The 10,240-nt window shown below is 37.4% G+C and overlaps 2 protein-coding genes across 2 annotated transcripts; both read left to right on the plus strand.

The window, feature by feature from the left end:
* Nucleotides 1-2,991: 2,991 nt before the first annotated feature.
* Nucleotides 2,992-4,238, plus strand: LOC138698831 (pupal cuticle protein 36-like). Its single transcript, XM_069825049.1, has 2 exons — nucleotides 2,992-3,020; nucleotides 3,152-4,238. The coding sequence occupies exons 1-2, from the start codon at nucleotides 3,006-3,008 to the stop codon at nucleotides 4,049-4,051; spliced, it is 915 nt and encodes a 304-aa protein (XP_069681150.1). The 5' UTR covers nucleotides 2,992-3,005; the 3' UTR covers nucleotides 4,052-4,238.
* Nucleotides 4,239-8,688: 4,450 nt separating this feature from the next.
* On the plus strand, nucleotides 8,689-9,824 carry LOC138698832 (uncharacterized). Its single transcript, XM_069825050.1, has 2 exons — nucleotides 8,689-8,717; nucleotides 8,849-9,824. Exons 1-2 carry the CDS (start codon nucleotides 8,703-8,705, stop codon nucleotides 9,704-9,706), a joined length of 873 nt encoding a protein of 290 aa, XP_069681151.1. The 5' UTR covers nucleotides 8,689-8,702; the 3' UTR covers nucleotides 9,707-9,824.
* Nucleotides 9,825-10,240: the final 416 nt, after the last annotated feature.

The following is a 10,240-nucleotide window of genomic DNA, read 5'->3' on the forward strand; positions in this document are numbered from 1 at the left end:
AGCTCATCTATACTTAATATGTCAAGTGACAGAGACTAAAATACCTAAAAATATATATTAGTAATGAAATTAATTGGATCATTCAATAACTAAAGTGACATTCAAACATAAAAGAAGTATAATTTTCCATGATCTGTGGATACGGAGTGGTAACTATGGACATTATTACAACATATTTACAAACATAGGAATTGTATCTAACATATCCTGAACAACTGTAGAATATAGCATGTCATTTTGAAGTAGGCACAGTGATACAAAAATTGTTACTTGAAACAAGAGAATAGCACTAAGGAAACCTCAGTGTAAACAATACGTTATCTATATTATGAACGCTTTCTAAAACTGTAACTGGATTTAAATATTTAAAAATGGTAGAAATGATATTATTGATTAAGAACGCCGAGGATGACCTGTTGAAGCTTCAACACTAATGCTTGAAATAAATATTATCCGTAAGACAAAATACAACTATTAAATATACACATGGCACTAGAATTACATGCAGGCCTTAAGTGTGAAAACTGCATTGCATTGTCCATAACCGTCAGCACTATCATAAAACTTATTCAATATGAGTTGCTGCAGATAATTGTTGTGATATGCGATGAAATGAACTTCGAACCGGAATCCTAGACCATTGGAAACATTCATTCTTAATGAATAATAAAATAAAATCTCATCACATTAGGCGAAAAATTAACACTATGATTGTTTCAGAATTGAAAGGTAATAACAAGTATGATTTACGATGCCAAAGGGGAAATTTTACATAACTTTTTTAAGAGCATTGTGCTGAGAATAACGATAACAATCACACGGAATTCTGAGGAAAAAGTGGAGCCAGCGTTATTGTGAAGGTGGCGTTCGATGCACAAAATTGATTACTACTCACCTTGGCTAAACCTTGACCTATATGTCTGCTCATACCAGAGTCAATTCTTTTTCAATGACAGGTCCTTAATTTACTGTTATTCGCCCCAATGCCACGAGCAGACTCAGATGTCGCTAGAGATGAGAGCCGAGGACAACACTTCGTCAGAGGCTGCTCAGGATCCAGCAGATGCTGTAGATCTACTTCACAATAGAAATGAATTATGATGGAGATGTTGGTGGTGTTGATGGAGAATAAAATTGTTTATATATCACATGGGGACCATAGAAAAACCCCCGTGCTGCCTGGAACACAGGAAACTATAAAATGTACTAGAGATATAGGCGGGGAATTCCTGAATTGTTACCATTACAGACCAGAACTTACACCGTCATGCTGTCAGACGTTTAATCAAAGAAAGACACCCTCGGAGTAATCAAGTTCGTTCATAATGACTAAGAGCAAATTAAAGTATAACATTAGCTTCGTTACTAGAAGTAATATAATTTCATCTCTGTAGAAAGTACAAAAGCTTGTACAGGAACCTGAAAAATAGTAGTAGCACTATAGTAGTAGTAGTAATAGCACTAGTCGTAGTAGCAGTAGTAGTAGTAATAGTAGTAGTAGTAGTAATAGTAATAGTAGTAGTAGTAGTAATAGTAATAGTAGTAGTAGCAGCAGCAATAGTAATAACATTAGTAGTAGTAACACTGGTTGTTATAATTGAAGTAGTAGTAGGAATGGTAGTACTACATGTTGTAGTAATAGTAGAAGAAGCATCAGTATTAGTAGCAGCAGTAGTAGCAGCAGCAGCACCACTAACAGCGGCAGCAGTAATATTATTAGTAGTAGTAGCAGTAGAGTAAAAACAGTAATAGTAACAGTGGTAGTACTATTAGTGATGTTAGTAGTATTATAATTAGTGTTAGTAGAAGAAGTTGTAATACTAGTAGTAGTAACAGCACTTGTATAGTGAGAGAGGGTGTGTGAGTATGAATGTGTTTTTGGTACAGAAGAGTGTGAGAAACCAGCCTATATGAAATATTCTTATTGCTCAATGTATCTTTGTCCCGACCACTTCATTTCTAATCCACACTATCATAATAAATTAAGATTCGTCACAAAGTCAATACATATTGTACATTCAAATTGACTTTGAAATTCACCAAGAGCAATGTATTAATGTATGATAAGAAAAAAAGGAAATAGACACATCATAAAATGCGGGAGCTGAGATACAGTATCGTGCACCTATCAGGATCTTAGTGCGCACAAGAAGCGGCATAAGTAGCAACAATTTTCATAAGAAATATGTTTCGTAACAGAGAAGAAAGAAAGAAATTAAAAGCTATCATCACTTTCTTAACGAACGCAAATTAGCTTAAATATGCATATTCATTAAATTCAAGGTAGACGACCTGCGACGGTTCCATTGTGAACGCAATAAATTGAGTTTATTCCATTCTCCATCCATAGTCCAATATTTCATACTGAATATAAACAGTGTATATATTAGAAATTAGTATAACTTTCTTACAATTGTTACTATTGTATTTTATAACATTTTACAATATAAGAATAAAAAGGTACAACGCAACAATCAGCTATATTGCGTTGGAACGACAGGTTTATTTCATAATAACTTTATTTTCACATTGCTCCACTTCATATTAAAAAAAACATTCATCTTATAACAGTACGCCTACTGTGTAGTTTCAAACAAAACCATTACCATTTAATAATGATATTGTCGCACTTCAATTGTGCTTGAAAACCTATGCCTTTACTGCCTCGTCAATTCATCACAATTCTGATAACGAAGCTACACCTTCAACTCTATGTAAATTCATCAATCACTTCTATACATTTCGTTCACCCAATTTTGGCACCTTTACACAGTTTCCGTAATAGACGTGTTACAACTTTTCTACTCCATCCATTTTCAGTTCCGTACGTCTATCCCAACAATGTTTAAGAAAGAAATGGATACACATAAACGGGTGTGAATTTCTTGGCTCTATTCCGATTCATCTTAGAATGTTGCGCTTTCTTTATCACTCATGCATACTCCAGATGTACTATATATACAACGAGCGGTTCTGTGAATAGCCAGTCACCAACAAGCATCAACATGAGCATCTTCCTGGTAAGTAGGCCTACATCCACTCATTATTTAGAATTAACATAAACATTCAAAACAAGTCGATTATTTCATTTTCATCGTAATAAGTTACTCCCTTCAGTTCAGTTCTATAACTGCAACAATATCTGTTCCAGATATTTCTCGTGGCTCTGGCAACCGCAGCCGCCACAGTCCCAGACACCAAGACAATACAGAAGCGCGGAATCGATCATGGCCACGGAGGAACTAGTTACAGTTCCTTTAACCTCGGGTCAGGCGCCAGTAATCACGGAGGATTAATTAGCTCTTCTGGTTACGGACACGGAGGAATCTCAGCTAGTCTTATTAGCTCCGTGGGTTATGACCACGGAGGAATATCCAGCGGTGTTGGACATGGAGGATTCGGTGGTTCTACGGGCCTCATTAGCTCCGGAGGCTATGGACACTTAGGATTCGGTCTGGGATATGGAGGACTAGGTGGGGGTGTCGGAGGTTTCGGAGGAGGCGCAGGAGGTTTTGGGGGAGGCGCTGGAGCGGGTGATGTACAGGTCAACACCATCACTCGAACAGTTCCAGTCCCTGTTCCTCAGCCCTACACTGTTCCAATCACTAGACTTGTCCCTGTACCTGTCCAAGAACCTTACACACTCGAGACACCCGTCCCTGTTCCTGTAGCCGTCCCTCATCCCTACCCTGTCCCTGTAACCAGACCCGTTGCTGTTCCTGTACATCGACCCGTCCCTGTTTCTATACCACAAATTATCCCTGTTCCTGTACCTCAAGCCGTAACCGTACCAGTGCCCCGACCTGTACCAGTACGAGTAGCTCAACCTGTTCCTGTACCAGTGCCTCAGCCCATACCTGTGAACGTTGCAGTACCTGTGGTGGTTCCTGGAGGTAACGGTGGAGGTGCCGGAGCCGGTTTTGGAGCTGGAGGAGCCGGTTTTGGAGCTGGGGGAGCCGGTTTTGGATCTGGAGGTGCCGGTTTAGGCCATGGGATTGCAGATTATGGAGGTTTCGGGCACTTTTCCTCCGGAGGGTACGGCAAACACTAGTCTCTCAAATTACAACCTAATATTATCAAAGTGGCCTCCTTTTGTTGCTCATGTTGGACTCTGTGACTAATTTTTAAGCTTTATATTTAATTATTAATCTGTGACTATTGTATTAAAATTCTCCACTTGATTCAGTGATTCCAAGTAATTGTTGGTGTAGTTTAATAAATAAATTACTTCCAATGTTCATACTTTCAATTATTGCTCACTTATTCCTTCTATCATCCTCAACATTTAAAAATAATTACATTCGAAACAAGTATACTTTTTATTGAAGTTATATATATATATATATATATATATATATATATATATAATCGATACTGTCTCACAAAATATTCAGTTCATTGGTAGTGTGAGCCCAATTTTCTTGGGTTTAGTAGACATAAAATATTATTGTGAAGCATAAGTAATTTATCAAGCATTACAACAAAAGTGACGGCATGTACGAAATAATGTATATTTGATTGTTTATATTACCACCAATAAAAAAAATGAATATACTACATTGTGTCTGGAGTCTTGCGATGAAACATATTATTTTGCCTTGTCAGATTTTTTAAACAGAACTGTTTCTTTTGTGAATAAACACCTTTTACTTCCTCAGACACGTTTCCCTCTTCATTTGTTAAAATACTACTCTCATTTTAATAGTATAATACAGAAGTTACACTTACTGCAATATTGAATATGCAAGACTGTACAGTCTACTTTTATACAATACATTAGAGTAACAACTACCAGTGCTTCTAAAACAATTTTTCAAGAGTAAGCACGATTCTTTTTCTACCCCGAGACTATTCCTTCAGCACATATGCAGATGGAACGAATCATGGCGCTATATTATAAATTAACAACGACATTCACTCCTAGTAGCTACAAAAATGTAGTTCTTGTGAAATGTTCTAATTGCAAAATCCCATTGCGCTCTTCTTAACATTTCAATAATGGCTAACTGGCACTGAATTGCAACAGTATTTGCTTGCAGTTTATCGTCTCTCAACTGTACAATGATGAATCTACACTCTTTAAAATCCATCTTCCTCTGCCGGACTCTATATAATGACGTTGGACCCAGAATTCAACTTCCAGTGCCACGTGCACACAAGCGTTATCATTTAAAATGATGGGAGATTTTTTGCGAAAAGTGTTGCCGCTTCCTTCGAAAACCTTGTCTTGCTGTGCAACCATGGGCAAATTGAATTATCAACCAACTTCGCTGTTCCTGTTTTGCGAACATGGCGAAAACACAACACTATCTTCTTCTCACCACACCGCATGCACTTTGATTCGAAAGGGAAATTCCTTTTACTGTGAGGTAGATTGGACTTAGACCAACATACTGCAGAAGTGAATAATTAATTCAGTCTCGATTTGATTCCATATCAATGTTGCCACTAATGAAGTCTCAACCCACGTATATAGACCTATATACCTTTCCTCCACTGTGTGATTTCCTTTTCTGGAGTAGACTATGATCTTAAACCGGTACACCGGCATTTCAAACGCATGTACTTTCATACCAGATGTAAAGTTACAAGCTACAAAGCCAAGATTCAGACATATTTGAAAGTGTTCAGTAGACATTGTTGCTCATCTATACTTAATATGTCAAGTGACAGAGACTAAAATACCAAAAATATATATTATTAATGAAATTAATTGGATCATTCAATAACTAAAGTGACATTCAAATATAAAAAAAAGTATATTTTTCCATGATCTGTGGATATGGAGTGGTAACTATGGACATTATTACAACATATTTACAAACATAAGTATTGTATCTAACATATCCTGAACAACTGTAGAATATAACATGTCATTTTGAAGTAGGCACAGTGATACAAAAACTGTTACTTGAAACAAGAGAATAGCACTACGGAAACGTCATCAAGAAAGTGTAAACAATACGTTATCTATATTATGAACGCTTTCAAAACCTGAAAGTGGATTTAAAAATTTAAAAATGGTAGAAATGATATTATTGATTAAGAACGCCGAGGATGACCTGTTGAAGCTTCAACACTAATGCTTGAAATAAATATTATTCCGTAAGATAAGATGCAACTATTAAATATACACATGGCACTAGAATTACATGCAGGCCTTAAGTGTGAAAACTGCATTGCATTGTCCACAACCGTCAGCACTATCATAAAACTTATTAAATATGAGTTGCTGCAGATAATTGTTGTGATATGCGATGAAATGAACTTCGAACCGGAATCCAAGACCATTGGAAACATTCATTATTAATGAATAATGAAATAAAATCTCATCACATAAGGCGAAAAATTAAAACTATGATTGTTTCAGAATTGAAAGGTAATAACAAGTATGATTTTCGATGCCAAAGGGGAAATTTTACATGACTTCTTTAAGAGCATTGTGCTGAGAATAACGATAACAATCACACGGACTACTGAGGAAAAAGTGGAGCCAGCGTTATTGTGAAGGTGGCGTTCGATGCACAAAATTGGGTACTACTCACCTTGGATAATGCTTGACCTATATGTCTGCTCATACCAGTGTCAATCCTTTTTCAATGACAGGTCCTTAATTTACTGTTATTCGCCCCAATGCCACGAGCAGACTCATAGCTGTCGCTAGAGATGAGAGCCGACGACAACACTTCGTCAGAGGCTGCTCAGAGTCCAGCAGATGCAGTAGATCTACTTCACACTCGAAATGAATTATGATGGAGATGTTGGTGATGTTGATGGAGAACAAAATTGTTTATATATCACAGAGGGGCCATAGAAAAACCCCTGTGCTTCCTGGAACACAGGAAACTATCAAATGTACTAGAGATCTTGGCGGGGAAGTCCTGACTCGTCACTATTACAGACCAGAACTTACACCGTCATACTGTCACACGTTTAGTCCCAGAAAGTCACCCTCGGAGTAATCAAGTTCGTTCATAATGACTAAGAGCAAATTAAAGAATAACATTAGCTTCGTTACTAGGAGTAATATAATTTCACATCTGCAGAATATACAAAAGCTTGTACAGGGACCGGAAAAGTAGTAGTAGCATTATAGTCGCAGTAGTAATGGTAGTGGTGGTAGTAGTAGTAGTAGTACTACTAGTAGTAGTAGTAGTAGTAGTAGTAGTAATAGTAATAGTAGAAGTAGTAGCAGCAGCAGTAGCAGCAGCAACTGTAATAGCATTAGTAGTAGTAACACTGGTTGTTGTAATTGAAGTAGTAGTAGGAATGGTAGTAATAAATGTTGTAGTAATAGTAGCAGAGGCATCAGCATCAGTAGCAGCAGTAGTAGCATCAGTAGCACTAACAGCAGTAGCAGTAATATTATTAGTAGCAGTAGTAGTAGTAGTAGTAGTAGTAGTAGTAGTAGTAGTAGTATTAGAAGTAGTATCAGTAGAGTAAAAACATTAATAGTAACAGTGGTAGTACCATTAGTGATGTTAGTAGTATTATAATTAGTGTTAGTAGCAGTAGTTGTAATATTAGAAGTAGTAACAGAACTTGTATAGTGAGAGAGAGTGTGTGAGTATGAGTGTGTTTTTGGTACAGAAGAGTGTGAGAAACCAGCCTATATAAAATATTCTTATTGTTCAATGTATCTTTGTCCCGACCAATTCATTTCTAATCCACAGTATCATAATAAATTAAGATTCGTCACAAAGTTAATACATATTGTACATTCAAATTGACTTTGAATTTCTGCAAGAGCATTGTTTTAATGTATGATAAGAAAAAAAGAAAATAGACATCATAAAATGCGGGAGCTGAGATACAGTATCGCGGGCCTATCAGGATCTTAGTGCGCGCAAGAAGCGGCATAAGTAGCAACAATTTTCAAAAGAATTATGTTTCGTAACAGAGAAGAAAAAAAGAAATGAAAAACTATCATCACTTTCTTAACGAACGCAAATTAGCTTAAATATGCATATTCATTAAATTCAAGGTAGACGACCTGGACGACTCCCTTCTGCACGCAATAAATTGAGTTTATTCCATTCTCCATCCATAGTCCAATATTTCATACTGAATATAAACAGTGTATATATTAGAAATTAGTATAAATTTCTTACAATTTTTACTATTGTATTTTATAACATTTTACAATATAAGAATAAAAAGGTACAATACAACAATCAGTTATATTGCGTTGGAACGACAGGTTTATTTAATAATAACTTTATTTTCACATTGTCCACTTCATATTAAAAAACATTCATCTTATAACAGTACGCCTACTGTGTAGTTTCAAACAAAACCATTACCATTTAATAATGATATTGTCGCACTTCAATTGTGCTTGAAAACCTATGCCTTTACTGCCTCGTCAATTCATCACAATTCTGATAACGAAGCTACACCTTCAACTCTATGTAAATTCATCAATCACTTCTATACATTTCGTTCACCCAATTTTGGCACCTTTACACAGTTTCCGTAATAGACGTGTTACAACTTTTCTACTCCAGCCATTTTCAGTTCCGTACGTCTATCCCAACAATGTTTAAGAAAGAAATGGATACACATAAACGGGTGTGAATTTCTTGGCTCTATTCCGATTCATCTTAGAATGTTGCGCTTTCTTTATCACTCATGCATACTCCAGATGTACTATATATACAACGAGCGGTTCTGTGAATAGCCAGTCACCAACAAGCATCAACATGAGCATCTTCCTGGTAAGTAGGCCTACATCCACTCATTATTTAGAATTAACATAAACATTCAAAACAAGTCGATTATTTCATTTTTATCGTAATAAGCTACTCCCTTCAGTTCAGTTCTGTAACTGCAACAATATCTGTTCCAGATATTTCTCGTGGCTCTGGCAACCGCAGCCGCCACAGTCCCAGACACCAAGACAATACAGAAGCGCGGAATCGATCATGGCCACGGAGGAACTAGTTACAGTTCCTTTAACCTCGGGCCAGGCGCCAGTAATCACGGAGGATTAATTAGCTCTTCTGGTTACGGACACGGAGGAATCTCAGCTAGTCTTATTAGCTCCGTGGGTTATGACCACGGAGGAATATCCAGCGGTGTTGGACATGGAGGATTCGGTGGTTCTACGGGCCTCATTAGCTCCGGAGGCTATGGACACTTAGGATTCGGTCTGGGATATGGAGGACTAGGTGGGGGTGTCGGAGGTTTCGGAGGAGGCGCAGGAGGTTTTGGGGGAGGCGCTGGAGCGGGTGATGTACAGGTCAACACCATCACTCGAACAGTTCCAGTCCCTGTTCCTCAGCCCTACACTGTTCCAATCACTAGACTTGTCCCTGTACCTGTCCAAGAACCTTACACACTCGAGACACCCGTCCCTGTTCCTGTAGCCGTCCCTCATCCCTACCCTGTCCCTGTAACCAGACCCGTTGCTGTTCCTGTACATCGACCCGTCCCTGTTTCTATACCACAAATTATCCCTGTTCCTGTACCTCAAGCCGTAACCGTACCAGTGCCCCGACCTGTACCAGTACGAGTAGCTCAACCTGTTCCTGTACCAGTGCCTCAGCCCATACCTGTGAACGTTGCAGTACCTGTGGTGGTTCCAGGAGGTAATGGTGGAGGTGCCGGAGCCGGTTTTGGATCTGGAGGTGCCCGTTTAGGCCATAGGATTGCAGATTATGGAGGTTTCGGGCACTTCTCCTCTGGATTATACGGCAAACACTAGTCTCTCAAATTACGACCTAATATTATCAAAGTGGCTTCCTTTTGGTGCTCATGTTGTTCAGTGTGATTAATTTTTAAGTCTTTATATTTAATTCTTATTCTGTGATTATTGTATTAAATTTCTCCACTTGATTCAGTTATTAAATGTAATTGTTGGTGAAGTTTAATAAATAATTTACTTCAAATGTTCATACTTTCAATTATTGCTCACTTATTCCTTCTATTATCCCTACCATTCAAAAATAATTATTTTTGAAACGAGTATATTTTTATTGAAGGTGTACATATATAGTCGATACAGTGTCACAAAGTATTCAGTGCATTGGTGGTGTGAGCAGAATTTTCTTGGGTTTAGTAAACATACAATATTATTGTAAAGCGTAAGTAATATATCAAGTATTACAACAAAAGAGACGGCATGTACAAAAAATGTATATTTGATTTTGTTTATATTACCACCAAAAAAAAAATGAATGTGCTACATTGTGCCTGGAGTCTTATGATAAAACGTCTTATTTTATCTTGTCAGTTTTTT

The sequence above is a fragment of the Periplaneta americana genome, chromosome 4 (assembly GCF_040183065.1).
Source record: "Periplaneta americana isolate PAMFEO1 chromosome 4, P.americana_PAMFEO1_priV1, whole genome shotgun sequence".
NCBI classification, from domain to species: domain Eukaryota; kingdom Metazoa; phylum Arthropoda; class Insecta; order Blattodea; family Blattidae; genus Periplaneta; species Periplaneta americana.